This window comes from Lagenorhynchus albirostris, chromosome 9, assembly GCF_949774975.1.
Source record: "Lagenorhynchus albirostris chromosome 9, mLagAlb1.1, whole genome shotgun sequence".
Taxonomy (NCBI): Eukaryota; Metazoa; Chordata; class Mammalia; order Artiodactyla; family Delphinidae; genus Lagenorhynchus; species Lagenorhynchus albirostris.
This window is the reverse complement of record NC_083103.1, coordinates 48,493,443-48,512,779: the sequence shown is the minus strand read 5'-3', so window position 1 is coordinate 48,512,779 and position 19,337 is coordinate 48,493,443. Positions and strand designations below refer to the sequence as shown.

The window sequence follows — 19,337 nt, the reverse complement described above, 5'->3', positions numbered from 1 at the left end:
AAGTAAACACTGGAATATTTTTGTTAAAATCCTCTACGTGTAATCCTCTACTACATTTTCCTTATTAGTCTTAATGTACACCACATTAGAAGGCAGAGCTCAAAGATTCCAAAATAATCACTCTATTTTTTGCCACAGGAAAAGTACAACAAAAAATTCTCACATTTAAACCCCACTGATACTACAAGATTCCTAAGGTGAGAAAAAAGTTTGAAAAAGTGGCCCCAGTAACTACCTTAAATACTTTTCTTTCTCATGGGGATTCTCTTCATTCACATGTCAGAAGCTGAAGTCCATGACTATAAAAATGATGAATTTCATGAAAATCAAGCAGGATATAGTGGGAAGAGGAATGCACAATGAGTCATGAGATACAGGTTTAAATTCAGGCTCTGGCCTTGACTGGAAGATGTACATGAGAATGTCACTTAGAGCTCTTTGAGCTTCGGTATCCTTACCAATAAAATAATTCAAAAAAAAAACTGTTGTGAAAATCTTTGCAGCTTCTGAAACATAAAAAGGTTTGACAACAAATAAACACATGTATTTCTAGTGTGGTTGTTACTTCTGGTGCCTGTAGATTTAACTTACTAAATCCAATCTTACTATACAGTCACTGATATGAAGTGAGGTCTCCAGCTCCAGATGATCCCATTGCTTGGGGGTCTTTAGGGACTCAGCCCTTAGCTTGGTCAGAGCATTTCATTTAGAAAACTATAAAGCCTGAAGAGTTAAGAGGGCTTTCTCTGGGCTTGAGGACTCAGTGAAACCTCATGCCCTGCGGTTCTCGTTAGGGTGAGCTTCAGGGCAGAATGAAATAGAATGACTGCTGACATAATATAAAGTCATTCTCATTTGAGTATGGAAGCTAGATAGGATATTGATTGATTTCTTTGGGTATTCTAGGAGCTGCAAAAACATGAAGTTGGCTTCTAATTGGAAATGGGACCCTGGCTGAAATTTAAGGTAGAATGAGCAAGGAATATACAAAGAATAGGGCTAAAGTAATAGTAATGTAAACTAAGAGAGGAAGTGAAACGAAAAAAATGATACTTTGTGTAAATTTATAAAGAAAAATGACCGAATGATCAGTTTCTAAATAGAAATTACAACATTGACACAAACAAGATTTAGAAAAAAACTAAACAGATCAAAATATGAAGGAAGATGACAAAATAAGTCATTGCAGATTTTCTTCCAAGTAAGATGGTAGACCATGATAACTTTTCATATGTTTCTTATACTATATTAACTGTTTTGCAATACTAAAACATTTGCAAAGCTTTCAAAATTATTTAGAAAATTAACATTATCCTGATGACAAAATCAGAAAATAGAGAAAATACAGATTCTCTAAATCATTGCAAATGGCAACACAATTATGAGAAGCTTGACTCAAAGTGGGTATACACAGGGATAGATGCTACCAATTTGTTATAGGGATTTGTAAAGGATGTAGGGACACCAGCTGTTATTCCTCACAATAACTAGCACAATTTTGGCACATGAAGGGGCTCAGTAAACATTCCATTACTGATGGTATTGAAGTGCCTAAGTGTAGAGTTGACAGATAGTGTCTACAGTGGATTTCTAGTTCCATAGAAGTCAAGCCCTAACTCTAAGCAGACAAGCTACATACTGAAGGGCGGCTCCCTGCCCTGGTTCTAAGGAGAGAGGTTAAAGAGGACCACACGTTCTCACAGCATTGTCAAGCCCAGTGCAGGTGCTTCAAGGAACTGGACACAATAGGCCTAAGACAGGCTTTGGGGTGAGTCTACATACAGATAAAGGAGACAGGGTGGGGGCGGGGGGCAGGATTACTCAAAGAGCCAGATCTTAAAAGGCAGATTCAACTCTGCCATGACGTTCCAACAGTATTAAAAAATGTCCTAGGGCTTCCCTGCTGGCGCAGTGGTTGACAGTCCGCCTGCCAATGCAGGGGACATGGGTTCGTGCCCCGGTCCGGGAAGATCCATGTGCCGCAGAGCGGCTGGGCCCGTGAGCCATGGCTGCTGAGCCTGCGCGTCCGGAGCCTGTGCTCCGCAACGGGAGAGGCCACAACAGGGAGAGGCCCGCGTACCACCAAAAAAACCCCAAAAACGTCCTATTAGCCCAGTCTTGGTTGGCTAGATTTAGTATTAATTAATGCATTTGAAATTAGTAGACTGTAGATGTTTTGTCAATTTAACTGAGAAAATCTGTTAAGAGTCACTTTGCTATAGTCTGACTATGGTCCAACTGTACTGGAAGAAGGTGTATTAAGAACAAGAGAAGGGGAGGGTGGGACCTACCACCTCACTCCCTGGTTTGCAGGTTTGTTGAATTTGCATGAGAAATTTGCAGGAACAACACAGATTCTTTTGAGAAAAAAAGATCTGAAACTATTGAACAGTATTCAGGAACAGAGCAAATTTAAATCAAGACCCAGTAGCAAGAGAGAGCAACAGGTTACCTGGGAATTAAATATCTAGAGGAAAAAGAAATCTATCCTGGTGACCAATGCTCAAAACAAAGACCTAAATATTGTTGAGGAAATAAAACTGTGTATTCCACATATCATAAAGTAGAGTTTGGGAGCCTCTTGGTACATAGTCATGTGATATGCTTCAGATATATTCTAAGCATATGGGTGTTAATGATGGGAGCTCTGACCTCAGAGGCCTAGTGTGGGACATCAAGACTGGCAGTCAGGGAGTCTAAACAGCAGGGCATTACTGCCAGGAGTAAATAAATGCTTCATTGTTGGCAACTCAACAGTGCCTCCTCGTAGCTATTAACCAGAATAGCAATACTGAAGTGATTCCAGTTAACTTCTGCTTGGTGTCTGAAAGGAAACTGACAACTTTGAAATCAGAAAACTCCTGGGATCTCCAGTGCTAGCGGAGGGTCAGGGGATAGCTTAAAAAAGAAAATAGTGTACTTCATGATCATAAGGCACGTGGGGATTTTAATGATTAATTTTAAAAATAAAAGATATGTAACAGTTTATACTCTGATTTTCTTTTCTCCATTGACATTGAAGAGTCAATATCAAATCCATGACATGAGTCAAGTATTCATAAGGATAGAGTATATCTCAGTATTTTTTTAATCTCAGTATTTTATAACATATTACATTAGCAATGTTTGACTAAGTACAAATTATATATAATAGTAACATTTATTCATTTTTCAACCAAAAATTAGTTATAGAGTGCTTTATGTGTGATTAGCACAGTAGTGGTTAGCATAGGTAGTTACCAAGAAGTAAACTACTTTCAAAGAGATTATGTTCAAAATAGCCCATGAATTATCATTATTCCCAATCTTGCAGATAAGGCAATTGAGCAAAAAGATAAATTACTAATGATCATTTAATTAATAGTGACCAGAGTCAAGAGAGAGACATTAGGCACATTTGCTACATAAATCTATTTTTCCTATTACATTTTCGAGGAGTGAGCTGCATAGTTAGACTTCAACTGGATAGTTTTGTAGTTTTCTAAAGTTTTTCAGGCTCCAGATTGTAAATAACAAAGGCAGAGCCCTACGCAACCCAACATATATTGAATTAGTCAATGCAAGTAAAGTTAGTTTCTACCACAAAGATATCACAGTAACAATGTAATAGAAGTTTACTTCTCATCCACATACCATTCCAATGAATGTGGGCTTTGTTTCACATCAGCATTTAGAGACCCATGTTTCTTTCATTAGTTGGCTCCTTCATGTTCTTGTCCCTTACAGACTGCCACTGGTTCTTCTGAATCTGTCAGGCAAGTGAAGGGAGAGAATGTGCAAGATTTTGTAGAAGGTTGTAGGGACTCAATCTGGGAGAGATTTACATCATTTTCTCTGTCATTCCATTGGCCAGAAACTTCACATAAATCTAGCTGGAGACACCAGGTGACTAAATATTTATTTCTCCAGAGAAATTATATGAGAGACCCTCACATGTAAAACATACGTAATCTCTTCCCAAATGAGGCTAAGAGAACTCTCATCTAGCCACTATATGCAGCATAGAGTCCAAGATCTCCAGGAGTGTGTGGTCATTTCCATCAGGTCCTGATGTGGTTTCTCTTGGACCAGTCATCTTCCTCCTACCACACGTTTAATGGTGGAGCAGAAACTGAATACCAGTCAAAAAGATTCCCAGTTGAAGTGAAACATGGAATACATTTCACAAGAACTTGTCAGTGGTAATTCTGGAATACTTTGGGGGCAGGCCTTGCAATACTTTTATCTCCTGACAGTAGAATAAGTTCCCTGACTAGGTCCTGGATATGATTCTGGGAGAATCTCTCCTGGCCATTGTTTTCTATGTCCCTTTTTCTGCATATGTGGGATTGTACCTTCTTCAATGTCCCCCATTGCCTTATATGAAGCAGACATTGGAGAATGTGACTTCTTTTGCAGATACTACATATGGAGACTGCTTCATGTCTGTAAAATATTAAAAATTGTTTTAATTTTTAATCAAAAGCATTTTTAAAAGCCTAGCTCATGTTTCTTTGGCAACGAACCCTCTCGAAACTTAACAAGGATTTTCTTAGGTAAATTTTTTTTTTTTCCTTTTTTTAATGTCTTTTTGCTTTCCCCATGCCACTGCTTTTCTACATAATTGTGTCTACCTAAGGCTATCAGACTTTAGTAGGACAGCTATCCACATAACGTAGTCTCTTCTCAGGGATGCTTTCTATGAGTCTTTGTTACTTAAAGGCATTCCATATCTTTCTCTTAACCTTTGACTTCCCAAGTACTAGGAAAATTCTTCAAGGCTTTATATTTATGGCCTTTATGTATTATGATTCATTTCTGCTTGAAAACCAGCTAATTTTCTGCTAACCTCATTTATTTCTCATAATAATTTGTCAAGTGAAATCAACAATCTCAAACACACATAACTATTTTGAATTCTTTCAACCTTTTCCCTAGAATTGCCATTTAGTAGACAGGTCAACTTTTTAGGTGATCTTTCTAGCACTGGATGTCAATTTTCTCATTGTCTGCAGCCTTAGTTAGAATAACCTTCCAGCTATCAAAAAATCAATTCCAATTTGTCAGTGTTTTAACACAAAACAATTTTATATTTTTTAATAACATCCAGTCCAATGCAATGTGGAAGGGGAAAGCTCTCTTCCTTGCAGTCACTCAGTGTCCTAGCCTCCTCCACTGTGTGGTTCCACCATTTTCCATGGGTTCGTGTCTTCCAGTGGATTATCTGCAACTAACCAGAGGAGGCGGATAGAGTGCAGAGGGCATCAAGGAGGTGGTAAAAGCCATTCCTGGAAGAGCTGCCTGCCATTCCCTTGGACAGGCTTAGTCTTATAGCCTCACACAATTGTAGGTATGTCTGAAAATGTAAATTTATTTGTGTTTACAAGGAAAAAGAATTCTGTTCGGAAAAATTAGCCTCGACTCTATCATATATATACATTGATTGCCAAGCTACAATCCAACTTGTGGAGTGAGAATGGTGAGAAGTGGTAGGAGAACCTCTGGAGGTTTCTGTGGTTCTCCTGGTCTCTCTGAGACACTGTCTGCCCTAGAGACTGATCTACATCTTGTTTGCCTCTTACAGATGTTTTATTAAATAATTCACCATCTTTTATTTTAGACTCATAAGAGAGAGAGGCAAAGGGACACTTTTAGATCACTTCCATGTTTTCCAGTGATTCCCCATCACCTGTGGTAGGAAGGAAGAGAAGGCACTGGGTGGAACGTCAGTAAGCTGCATCTCAGGGATAGAAGTTCAATGGATGGAATGCAGGGATTTGAATTCTTCCCCAGACCCAGTCCCCTGCCCAGGACCATCTAAATGTATTCCTGAGACCTGTCTTGCCATTCTGCCATGGTGACATCAGGAGTCCCGTATATGATTCAAACAAGCAATGATTTTCTACTCAGCCTTTGAGTTTATGCAGTTTGTTGTCTGTCAGGAGGCACTGTTGTTGGGACATAATTGGGAAGGGAGACTAGAGGAGTCAATATTCTAGGGACAAACAGACCTTGGTGAATTTCCTCAACAAAGTCACTGAATCTATTACATTTACTTGGATGTTTATAATAGAATTAAGAACTGTGTCCTGCTTGAGAAATAGGCTGAGCCTTTTCTTAGACACATACTTGGGAAAAAGTAAATATTCATTTGTCTGTAGATTGAGCCCAAGGAGGGTATTTATGGGTCCATGGGTCTTGCTTCCTCATGGCTGAGGTGAGAGCAGTCTCCTTGACTTCCCAGATACACTACTGACTTAAAAGGAGTCTGAGAAGTTCTGTACTACATTTATCCAGCCAACTAGCATCAGCAAGAAGATATTTCTGAGATTTTTTTTCCTGTTGTGGGAAAATACTACCTTGCTTAGTATCATCACTTCACTTTCCTTTTGCAGCAAAGTCTTTTTTTCCTAGCCAAATGGATTGCTTAGTTCACCAAATAATAAACATGCTATAATGATCATTATGCCTCATTCTTCCTACTCTCCACTGAGTGACAGATTGATCAATATGCCATATACTCTTGGGAAAGAGCCTCCAGACACTCACTTTCAGTGTAAAGAGGCTTGGATTTTAAGTGTGGAAGCCAGGTTTAGTATCCTGGCTGGGCTATTGCCAGCTGTATGAATTGAGCAGTTAAACTCCCCATATTTCAGTTTCATTGTCTAAAACACTGATAAAAGTAATTATTTCACTGACTTTTTAATTTAATTATGTACATACATAAAAACATTAATTTTTTTTTCTTTTGCGGTACGCAAAATATGTAATGGGAGAAAGAGGATGATTGGTCCAAGAGGAACCACATCAGGATGGAGATGACCACACACTCCTGTAGATCTTGGACTCTGTGCTGCATACAGTGACTAGATGAGAGTTTGGGTAGTCTCACTTGGGAAGAGGTTATGAACGTTTTACATGTGAGAGTCTCTCTTTTGTCATTTCTCTTAAGAAATAAATATTTAGTCACCTGGCCTCTCCTCTAGGCAGCTAGATTTATGTGAGGATTCTGGTCAATGGAATGATAGAGAAAATGATGTAAATCTCTCCCAGACTGGCCCCTGAAACATCCCACAAGATCCTGCACTTTCTCTCCCTTCGCTGTGTGACAGTCAGATTCAAAAGGACCTGTGGAGGTCTCAAAGGCTAATGTGGAATACCCACATATGATAGAAGCATAGGTCCCTAAATGTTGACATGAAGCAAAGCCCGCATGCACTGAAATCAGGATGTGGATGAGAAGTAAACTTATACTATCCTAAGTTCCTGTGATACCTTTATTGTAGTAACTAACTTTACGTGTATTTACTAATTCAATACATGACGGGTTTTGATGTCCACTATCTATATCTATAATCTGGAACATGAAAAACTTCAGAAAACTACAAATCTATCTAATTGAAGTCAAAAAGTGTAGCTCAATCCCTAGACAATAGGAAAAGTAGATTTAGTAGCAAATATGCCTAATTTATCTCTCTTCATCCTTGTCCCTGTTAGTTGAATGACCATTAGAATTTTATCTTTTTACTCAGTTGCCTAGCCTGCAAAATTGGGAATAATGATAATTCATGGGCTATTTTGACCATAATCTCTCTGAAAGTAGTTTACCTCTTGGTAACATCTATGCTAATCACTACTGTGCTCATCACACATGAAGCACTCAATAACTAAATTTTGGATGCGCAGATGAAGAAATAAATAAATGTTGTTATTACATACAGTCCTTAGCAAAATACTACTAATATAACATCTTATTAAATATAATAATACAATATACCCTTGTGAATACCTGATTCATGCTATTGATTTGACATTGTTTTTAAATGTCACTGAAAAAAAGGAAACCAGAAGAAAAAAGAAAAAAGGAAACCAGAGAATAAATTATATCCCTTTTATTTTTAAAATTAATCATTCAGCTCCCCACGTGCTTATGAGCAGGAAGTACAGTATTTTCTTCTTGAAGCTACTCACTACCACTCCCCCTGAGTGTTGGAACTCCAGTTTTTCAGAGTTGTCAGTCCCCTTTCAGAAACAAGCAGAGGTTGAGAACTAAAGTATTGCTATCCCTACTTATAGCCACAGGGCAGCAATACTGACATGTCAGCAACAAAGCGTTTCTCTATGCCTTGCAGTAACGCCATCCTGTTTAGACTCCCTGGCTGCACAGCCTTGAGGTTCCACAGTCTGCCTCTGAGGTCACAGCTCTCATCCTTCACACCCGTATGCTTAGAATATATCCCAAAGCACAGTAGAGTATCAGATGACTATGTACTAAGAGGTCCCCAAACTCCACTGTGGAAAACGTAGTTTTGTTCTCTCAGCAATACTTCGGTCTTTGTTATGGGCATTGGTCACCAGCATAGACTCCCTTTTTCCTCCAGATAATTTAATTCCAGGGAACTTGTTGCTCTCTCTTGCCACTGCATCTTTATTTAAATCTGCTCTGATCCTGAATAGCAGTGTTCAGTGGTTTCAGATCTTCTTTCTCAAAAGGCTCTGTGTTCCTCATGCAAATGTGACTAACCTGCAAACCCGGGGAGTAAAGTAAGTGGCCTTAGTAGGTCACTTCTCCCCCCTTCTCGTGTTCTTAGTGCACCCCTTCCAGGACAGTTGGATGATAGTCAGCCTATTGTAGCACCGTGATTCTTCATAGATCTCAGTTAAACTAAGAAAATATCTGTATCCCACCATTTTATTTATTTTATTTTTTCTTTCAGTTTTATTGAGATATAATTGACCTACAGCACTTATAAGTTTAAGTTATACATATGTTGTGAAATGACTACCACAAGAGTTTCGTTAATATCCAACATCTCATATAGGTACCAAAAAGAAGAAAAAGAAAAATGCTTTTTTCCTGTGATGAGAACTTTTAGGGTCTACTCTCTTAGCAACTTTCAAATATACCTTAACTAGAGTCATCATGCTGGACATTGCATCTTTGATACTTATTTATAACTGGAAGTTTGTACATTTATACCCCACCAACTTAAAATGCCTTCAGTTTATGCTAATTCATTCTATCCACTCAAGACAGTGTTCAGAGATCTATACTAAGCACGTTTTTTAATGCTATGGGAACTTCACAGCAGAGTTGTGTCTGCCATTCAAGACTGGGCTCTTTGACTATCCTGTTCCTCCATCCCCTTTTTCTACATGTAGATTCACCCCAAAGCCTACCTTAGGACCACTGTGTCCCATTCCTTGAACCACCTGCACTGGGCTTGACAATTCTGTGAGAAACTGTGGTCCTCTTAACTTCTCTCCTTAGAACCAGAGCAGAGAGCCACCCTTATGTACATGGCATATCTGTTTGTGCCCTGCTTCTATGAAACTAGAGATGCACTGTAGACACTGTCAACTCTTGACTTATCACTTCAGTCTCGTAAATAAGGGGATGTTCACTGAGCCCCTGGATGTGCAAAAATTGTGCTAGTTACTGTGAGGAATGACAACTGGTGTGTTGCTCCCTACATCCTTACAAATCCCTACAACAAGTTGGTAGTATCTATCCCCGTGTGCTCCCAGTTTGAGTCAAGCTTCTCATAATTATGTCAGCTGTTTGCATTGATCTAGAGAAGCCTAGCTGAGGAATTAAGACCCGAATTTTGTCCAACTAACAGACTCTTATTTGAGTTCTTTCTGGGTTTGCAGCTGGGAAAGCATAACAAAGGTAGAGAAAGCACTCCTACAGACCAACAGAGTAGACCAGATGTTTGAAAATATTCCTTGACAATATGTACCATATTCCTATGAATTATATTCTTTCTGTTAGATCTTTTTTTAAAACTCATTTTTATAACCATCCACAGAAGGCTCTTATGAAAATTAAATGTTATCATGCACAAACACTGGTATATTGCAAGTGTTCAAAATATTTGAGCTTTTAATTTCATGATTATTACTATAATTATTATCAATATATAAGGACACTGAGATTATTAGTATCATTAGGCAAGTGGTATTGAAGTTGGCCCTTCTGTCCTCTGAGGGACAGTAGGAGATGGTGGTGCATAAAATTCTTCCGGCAACCATGAGATGGAGAGAATTCCTATTAAAGAATTTCTTTTTAAAAAAATGATAAATACTGAATCATACCTGTGGCTCTGCCTTGAGTAAATAAGAAGCATGTCTGAGGGCATTAAGAGCCCCTTCTTGTAGGGAAATGGATGTCATTTTTCTTTCCCACTGTTATTGAGTGTGGCTTTAGAAGAATCTGCCCCTGGAACCCACATCAGCATTGATTTGCAGTTACTTTAATCCCCACAGGGTGGGGCAGTTGATCTCCATTCCTGTTGCCGGCTTAATGCCAAATTCTTTCCTAACTATGAAAGCTGCCCCTATAGCATTATGTCACGTCTCTTTTTTTGTCTGCACCAGAGGACTTGATTCTGTCTCTGTCTCACTGGGAGGCATGCTGTACTGCAGAGTTCTGCTATAGCTGTCCTTCATGTGGTACTAAGTTTTCAGACTCAAGCAATTGGAGCTGTGCCAATAATTAACTCTTGTCTCTCAGCCCTAGACCCTCCCAGCCAAACATCTTGTGATGCTGGGACTTAGACTATAGGGCCCTTGGTCAGCCGGCTCCCTCTTAGTTTCCACCTACAGAGAGCAACAGAGAAAGACTGAAGGGTTGAAGCAGAGGAGGGGATATTTTGTCCCTCCTGTCTCTTCCTCTCGTCGGTTTCTCTCAGCAATGACTCTTCCTCCTGGCAGTGGAATTGGTTGTAGCCTCCAGGATTGGTTGGTTGGTTGGTTGGTTGGGTTTTGGATTTTGTTTGGGTTTGGGTTTTGTTTGGGCTTTAGAACTTCCAGGATCAAATCAGCCTCACTGAACTCCCTAAGAGATACCGCCAGCAGGATAGAGTCCTACCTCAGAGGTCTCAGTCCAGGCTGTAAGGGCACATCCTCGGAGGTCCTGTGACACTAGTAGCATTCAGAGGCAGCAACCGTCCTCAGAGTTGTGAGAGTAGTTCAACGAGCCCACCACCAACCTGTTGTCTCCTAATGACCAAATGCTTCCCAAGTATAAGGTTCTTTTTTTTTTTAATGACAAGTGTTTTTTGTTTTTGGCCACACCACGCAGCATATGGGATCTTAGTTCCCCGACCAGGGATCAAACCTGTGACCCCTGCAGTGGAAGTGTGGAGTCCTAACCACTGGACCACCAAGGAATTCCAAGTATAAGGTTCTTCCTGCAGGTACTATCTCTGTGTTACCTCAGCATCCCCCTCCATTTTTTTTTTTTGGTTTTTTTTTTTTTTTTTGGTTTTCAAGTCTGCAATACTTATTTAATCAAGTGCTTACCTTAAATTCTCTAAAAATAGCCAGTGGTGGGGCTTCCCTGGTGGCACAGTGGTTGAGAGTCCGCCTGCCGATGCAGAGGACACGGGTTAGTGCCCCGGTCCGGGAAGATCCCACATGCCGCGGTGTGGCTAGGCCGGTGAGCCATGGCCGCTGAGCCTGCGCGTCCGGAGCCTGTGCTCTGCAAAAGGGAGAGGCCACAACAGTGAGAGGCCCGCGTACCGCAAAAAAAATAAATAAATAAAAAATAAATAAATTAAAAAAAATTAAAATAGCCAGTGGGATTTATTTTCTCCTGACTGGACCCACTGTTACCCAGAAACCTGACACTGTGCTGTGTCTTCCCACCTTCAACTAGAGCTCGAAGAGTCAACAAGTAAGACTTGACTTTCAGTTCACTGCATGTGCAGCTTAAACACGTGGAGAAGTGGTCAACACACTGACCTGATTTCCCAATTTTTACCCCATTGGTATCCCCCCTCCATACCCCTCTCTCAACCTGTATCCTCATTCTCTAGACTCCCTGAAGGTTGTGAGGCTGCGTAGGACATAGTAGGAGGCTGGCATTGCTTTATATTATTATGAGTGCTCTTCCCCTTTGGTCCTGCAGATGCTTTGTCAGATAGGACTCTGCCTTCTCTGAGAACCCCCTGGCTCTCAAAATAGTAGGTACAAGCAGGAAACACCTATGGACATCCAGAAGGACAAAACACAGGCAAAGGAGAGTAGGGTAGAGGCCTGGTCTCCAGCTTCAATTGCACAAGAAGGGGCATTTCTCTAGAAAGACACCAGGCTGTAGAGCCTAGATTTTAATCTCTGCTCTATCACTTCCCAGATATATGATCTCCAGCAGTTTGTTCTCTTAAAATTATATTTTTTCTGCTATGTAAAATAGAAGTAATAGCACCTACAAGAATGTTGTGAAGATTAATGTACTTCACTATAATTGCCCAGGCTCAAAGCAATTACTCAAGAAAAATGAGTTTCTTCCTCTTGCCTACCCCACCCTGAAATAGGGAAGAATAAAGGAAGAAACCTGGGTCAGGCTTTTCTCTAGCTCACGTCTGGGCAAAATCACTGAGAAGGAAGGGGAGAGAGAATTAGAAATCTATTTTACATATTCACATCCCTCTCCGCAGCAATTTCTGAATTCCTTGTTTTATCTCTTTGGTTTGAACCCCATATACAATAGGGTTCAAGGCAAGGGATATGAAGTGGTGAAGAACATTGAGCAGAATCAGGGTGTCCACGGGGATGCTCTTTCTGGCCACATGTGTCAACACCACAACCAGCAGGACGGTGCTGAAGAAGAGGATGAGGATGGAGTGGGAGCCACACATGCTCAGAGCCTTGACTGCAGCCCCCTCAGCCTTGAACTTGAGCACAGCTCTTAGGATGAAGATGTAGGAGATGAAGATGAGGATGAAATCTGAGCCTAGTAAGGTCCAACCAGCTACAGATTGGTAGATTCTGTTCAGGGTGAAATTGTCACAGGAGAGCTGGACACAGGTTGGCACAGATGCAGTTCGCAATGACATATTTCCCACAGTAGAGGAGCTAGGCAGAGAGAATGGGAATGGGTACAGTGAGAAGGGCATTTCGTATGACAACGAAGACACTAGCCTTGGCCACAGAGTGGTTAGTGATGATGGATGGGTATCTCAGTGGATGGCAGATGGCCACATAGCAGTTATAGGCCATGACCATGAGTGTGCAGGACTCCATGGCGAGGAAATTATTCATGATGAACATCTGGAGGAAACAGGCAGAGAAGCTGATGGGCTTGAGGTCAAACCAGAAGATGGCCAGGACCTTGGGGATGGCAGTGAGGCAGAGCACCATGCCCAGGAGGGAGGGCAAGCTGAGCAGGTAGTACATGGGCTCGTGCAGAGAGGCCTCAGCTGGATGGTGATCAGGAGGGTGGCGCTGGCCCCCATGGCCAGAATGAAGAGGAGGCTGAGGGACAGGGACAGCCAGTGCTGCCAACTCTGGTAGCTGGGGAAGCAGATGAGGAGGAATTCAGAGACTGGAGCTGTGGAGTTGTTGCTGGGTGATGCCATCCAATGAATCTTGAGCTGAGAAGTCTTTTCTTGACTATTTTCTTGGGCAGATACAAGAGGTAATTTTATCTAATTGACTTCAAGAATAACAATAGGTAGTAACCTTACAATATTAAAAATGTTCAACAAATTAATTCAGTATGGTACCAGTGTAAGAAAAGCAAAACAATAGCATAATGTAGAAGTTGCTTTCTCAATGAAAATTTTGACAAGCACGGGACCAACTTGTCAGCTAAGCAGAAGTTTAATAACATGAGAATATGAATGGCCATTAAACTTTTTTTTTTTTTTTTTTTTTTTTTTTTTGCAGTACACGGGCCTCTCACTGCTGTGGCCTCTCCCGTTGCAGAGCACAGACTCTGGACGCACAGGCTCAGCGGCCATGGCTTACGGGCCCAGCCGCTCCGCGGCATGTGGGATCTTCCCGGACCGGGACACGAACCCATGTCCCCTGAATCGGCAAGCGGACTCTCAACCACTGCGCCACCAGGGAAGCCCCAGGAAGCCCCACCACTAAGCTTTTTAAAAAGGGTATCATTAGTGATCTGAACATGACTAATTCATTGGACTGGTGGCAATAGAAACCAGAATGAAAGGAGTTGAAGATTTAAGTGAGGAAATGTAAATAGGGAGGGCTGACTATGTAGCTAAAAGGTTCGTTTCAAGCTTGTCATTAAAGAAAAGAGCAAGACAGAAATGGGGAAAGATTATGAATTCAGAAGGAAAGTAAGATAAATGAAGTAGTTAGTTCATTGAGAATGCAACTTCTACTATTATTATAGTTTCTTTGTAGCCCTTTACACATAGATTTTGTACCCTTCTGTCTCCCTCCACCCGGCTCAAATATCTGAGGTCAAATAACATGCACTTTTCATTTATACACACCAACATTCTCTAACACCTCATAGATACTTAACAAAAGCCTGCTGAAAAAGGTTTTTTAGTTCCTGGACCTTGGTGTTTACACTGATGGGAAATTTCAAGGAAGGAAAGTGAAAGTGGAGAATTAACCAGAGTTGCAGTGCCGAACGGAATCCTGAGGAAGGGAAAGGAGAAGCTCTGATCAATACTACGAATGGTGGCTATATTTTAAATGGATAACCAACAAGGACCTACTGTATAGCACAGGGAACTCTGCTCAATATTATGTAACAACCTGAATGGGAAAAGAATTTGAAAAAGAATAGATACATGTATATGCATTACTGAATCACTTTGCTGTACACCTGAAATTATCACATTGTTAATCAACTATACTCCAATATAAAATAAAATTTTTTTTATTTAAAATATTTTAATAAATATTTTTTAAAACTACTACAAATACTGGTCACTGAGGGTCTGTGCGGTGGACTTCAGAGGATGGACTGGGCATGACACAAAATGCATGTTGGAACTTGGAGGCTTATTCATGCCACTGTCTGCAGGTGCTCCTCGATAGCCTGTCCCTTGGTGAGTGGGAAAACCCTGGGCTAGGTCTCTGACTTAATAAATCTTTTGCCCTTGCCCTAAAACAAACACAGAACCACTCTATTGCTCCGAATATGTTAGTAAGAATTTTCTTGAATTCCTTCGGTTTAAATTATTACTAACTTTATCCATACAAAATCTCAGGAGACGAGGGGAAGATGGCGGAAGAGTAAGACGCGGAGATCACCTTCCTCCCCACAAATACATCAGAAATACATCTACACGTGGAACAACTCCTACAGAACACCTACTGAACGCTGGCAGAAGACCTCAGACCTCCCAAAAGGCAAGAAACTCCCCACGTACCTGGGTAGGGCAAAAGAAAAAAGAATAAACAGAGACAAAAGAATAGGGACGGGACCTGCACCAGTGGGAGGGAGCCGTGAAGGAGGAAAGGTATCCACACACTAGGAAGCCCCTTCGCGGGCGGAGACTGGGGGTGGCGGAGGCGGAAAGCTTCGGAGCCACGGAGGAGAGCGCAGGAACAGGGGTGCGGGGGGCAAAGCGGAGAGATTCCCGCACAGAGGATCGGTGCCGACCGGCACTCACCAGCCCTAGAGGCTTGTCTGCTCACCCGCCGGGGCGGGCGGGGGCTGGGAGCTGAGGCTCGGGCTTCTGTCGGAGCGCAGGGAGAGGACTGGGGTTGGCGGCGTGAACACAGCCTGCAGGGGGCTAGTGCGCCACGGCTAGCCGGGAGGGAGTCCGGGGAAAAGTCTGGACCTGCCGAAGAGGCAAGAGACTTTTTCTTCCCTCTTTGTTTCCTGGTGCGCGAGGAGAGGGGATTAAGAGCGCTGCTTAAAGGAGCTCCAGAGACGAGTGCGAGCCGCGGCTAAAAGCGCGGACCCCAGAGACGGGCGTGAGACGCTAAGGCTGCTGCTGCCGCCACCAAGAAGACTGTGTGCGAGCACAGGTCACTATCCACACCCCCCTTCCGGGGAGCCTGTGCAGCCCGCCACTGCAAGGGTCCCGGGACCCAGGGACAACTTCCCCGGGAGAACGCACGGTGCGCCTCAGGCTGGTGCAACGTCCAGCCTCTGCCGCCGCAGGCTCGCCCCGCACTCCGTGCCCCTCCCTCCCCCCGGCCTGAGTGAGCCAGAGTCCCCGAAGCAGCTGCTCCTTCAACCCCGTCCTGTCTGAGCGAAGAACAGACGCCCTCCGGAGACCTACACGCAGAGGCGGTGCCAAATCCAAAGCTGAGCCCCGGGAGCTGTGAGAACAAAGAAGAGAAAGGGAAATCTCTCCCAGCAGCCTCAGAAACAGCGGATTAAAGCTCCACAATCAACTTGATGTACCCTGCATCTGTGGAAAACCTGAATAGACACCGAATCATCCCAAATTGAGGGAGTGGACTTTGAGAGCAAGATTTATGATTTTTTCCCCTTTTCCTCTTTTTGTGAGTATGTGTATGCTTCTGTGTGAGATTTTGTCTGTATAGCTTTGCTTCCACCATTTGTCCTAGGGTTCTATCCGTCCGTTTTTTTTTTCTTTTAAAAAAATTTTTTTTCTTAATAATTATTTTTTATTTTAATTATTTTATTTTATTTTATCTTCTTTCTTTCTTTCCTTCCTTCCCTCCTTCCTTCCTTCCCTCGTTCCTTCCTCCCTCGTTCCTTCCTCCTTCCCTCCCTCCCTCCCTCCCTCCCTCTCTTCCTTCCTTCCTTCCTTCCTCTCTTTCTTTCTTTCTTACTTTCTACATTTTCTCCCTTTTATTTTGAGCCGTGTGGATGAAAGTCTCTTGGTGCTGCAGCCAGGAGTCAGTGCTGTGTCTCTGAGGTGGGAGAGCCAACTTCAGGACACTGGTCCACAAGAGACCTCCCAGCTCCACATAATATCAAACGGCGAAAATCTCCCAGATATCTCCATCTCAACACCAACACCCAGCTTCACTCAATGACCAGCAAGCTACAGTGCTGGACACCCTATGCCAAACAACTAGCAAGACAGGAACACAATCCCACCCATTAGCAGAGAGGCTGCCGAAAATCATAATAAGTCCAGAGACACCCCAAAACACACCACCAGACGTGGACCTGCCCACCAGAAAGACAAGATCCAGCCTCATCCAGCAGAACACAGGCACTAGTCCCCTCCACCAGGAAGCCTACACAACCCACTGAACCAACTTTAGCCACTGGGGACAGACACCAAAAACAACGGGAACTACGAACCTGCAGCCTGCAAAAAGGAGACCCCAAACACAGTAAGATAAGCAAAATGGGAAGACAGAAAAACACACAGCAGATGAAGGAGCAAGAAAAAAACCCACCAGACCTAACAAATGAAGAGGAAATAGGCAGTCTACTTGAAAAGGAATTCAGAATAATGCTAGTAAAGATGATGCCAAATCTTGGAAATAGAATAGACAAAATGCAAGAAACATTGAACAAGGACCTAGAAGAACAAAAGATGAAACAAGCAACGATGAACAACACAATAAATGAAATTAAAAATACTCTAGATAGGGCTCCCCTGGTGGCGCAGTGGTTGAGAGTCCGCCTGCCGATGCAGGGGACACGGGTTCGTGCCCCGGTCTGGGAAGGTCCCACATGCCGCGGAGCGGCTGGGCCCGTGAGCCATGGCCGCTGAGCCTGCGCGTCCGGAGCCTGTGCTCCGCAACGGGAGAGGCCACAACAGTGAGAGGCCCGCGTATTGCAAAAAAAAAAAAAAAAACTGAGTCCTTTGGGAACTGTGTTGTATCACGCTCCTGCAGGTAGGAAGTGAGGATATGAAAGATGGAGTGGTTTGAAACTGAGGTAAGAACTTGCCGAGGAGCCAGAAACCAGGGATCTGGTGCATAAGCCTGACTCACAGACATGGTTGAAGATGTAGGAAAGAGACAATAGAGTCTTTATTACAATAATAACTCCAATGTTCTGAGTGCTTTATGAGCAACCTAAACTGCTTAAGTTCTTTATCTAATTTTTCTCATTGAATCATCTCTCTTAGATATGAAAGAGGAACTCTTTGGAGTAGAAACTATTAACCCTACTGTGTGTCGGGGATAGATAGAGAGATGGAGCCTTGCCCAAAGTCACACAGTTAGCCTCCATTCATAGCCACATCAATCTGACTCCAATGTCTGTGTTCTAAATGACTCATCCCCACTGTCGCCACTAATTCTGATAAATGTGACTATAGCTACAAAATCCTAGTGCACAGAGTTCGGAAAACTGTTAAGATTTGTTTAATTGATAAATATATTTATCCCCTAAAAAATGCAGAGAGAGTTCAACATAAGGAAATCTGACAATCTAACTTAACACATCAAGGTTGTAGATAAGATATGGGAATAAAATCATACAAATCACAAGGAGATTTGAATCCTAGCTCTGACATTTGCTATTTGTGTGACCCATCCATCAAACAAATACTACCTACTATGCTCCACAACCTGTATTAGACACTGTGTACATGGTAAATAAGGCAAACATGATCCCTGTTTTCACCAAGAGTTCATTCCAATTATGTGGTTGTTAAAAGAAAATAGGCATCTCTAAATGTACTTCTTTGAGTAATTTCTGAGATATGTTGTTTAGCAAAGAAGCAAGTGACAAAAACAGTACATAGAATGCTACACAAAATAATTTTGTAATGCTATACCAAGAATGCAATATAAAAAAGTGTATGTATATATACACTTTCTTATATGTTCTTAGATATAATCAAATTACCTCTGGAAGGATACACAAGAAACCTGTAAGAGTAATTCCTTCTGAGAAAGACAAATGTGTCAAACTTGGCAGACAGGAGTAAAAATGGTATGTTAGAGATTGCTGGTTGTTTCCCCAATGCCCCAATTCTTCCTTAGTAACAAAAAAACATTATTTTATTTGGGTACTCATGTATACTGACAAAGTACTATACCTCTCAGATTCCAAATGTTAGTAGATGTCATTTTACAAAGTTTCCAAGAAAACTCTCTAATGTGAACTAACTCAGCTGAGACATGAAGGTCATTTACCCTCCCTGCTTCCACATGGAACAGGCACAGGATTGATGCCTGAATTTCTAGCAGCCACCTTAAACTATTATATGCAGTCAGAAATAATACTAATATAGAGAAAGAATTACTTTTACTGAATACCTTTTTTAATTTTTAAAACTTTGAACTACATGAATATATTTTCTATTTCTTAATTAAATATGTTTTAATTTTATTCTTTTGATCATACAGTTAAAATGCAGAAAGCTTTGGTAATTTTACAAAAGAAAATATACAAAATCCTGTCATATGCCATCATAGAGCATTATTACGGGAGCATTACTTTAGATAAGTGGGATCAAAAAGGCCTTAAGGAATAGAGATATGATGAATGGGAAGAAAAACAAGAGTAGAAGCAGAGAAGCCAGTCAGAAGACTATTACTTGGTCCAGGCAAGAGATGGTGGCCTGGACCAGATTGGTGGTAGAGGAAATAAATTTGAGTGGCAAAATTTTGGAAGAATAGTCAAGTAAATATACAGATGCATTAGAAATGAGGTATTCAATGTAGAAATCAAATATAATTCTTAGGATTCTCTGATA

At 41.7% G+C, this 19,337-nt stretch overlaps 1 protein-coding gene and 1 long non-coding RNA gene across 3 annotated transcripts in view; both read right to left on the bottom strand.

Moving 5' to 3' along the window:
* LOC132526070 (uncharacterized) overlaps window positions 1-11,457 on the bottom strand; it is a 32,577-nt gene extending 21,120 nt beyond the window's left edge. Inside the window, exon 1 of one of the 2 annotated variants that reach the window (XR_009542441.1) lies at window positions 11,287-11,457. This is a non-coding gene — a long non-coding RNA (uncharacterized LOC132526070). Of the gene's footprint in view, window positions 1-235; window positions 450-11,286 lie in introns of those variants that run through there. The other variant, XR_009542440.1, reaches the window with a different exon arrangement.
* A 782-nt stretch (window positions 11,458-12,239) lies between these two features.
* LOC132525279 (olfactory receptor 56A1-like) overlaps window positions 12,240-19,337 on the bottom strand; it is a 37,245-nt gene continuing 30,147 nt past the window's right edge. Inside the window, 3 exon segments of the mRNA XM_060157817.1 lie at window positions 12,240-12,789; window positions 12,791-13,184; window positions 13,187-13,384. Coding sequence (XP_060013800.1) covers window positions 12,405-12,789; window positions 12,791-13,184; window positions 13,187-13,343 — 936 coding nt within the window. The 5' untranslated portion in view covers window positions 13,344-13,384 and the 3' untranslated portion in view covers window positions 12,240-12,404.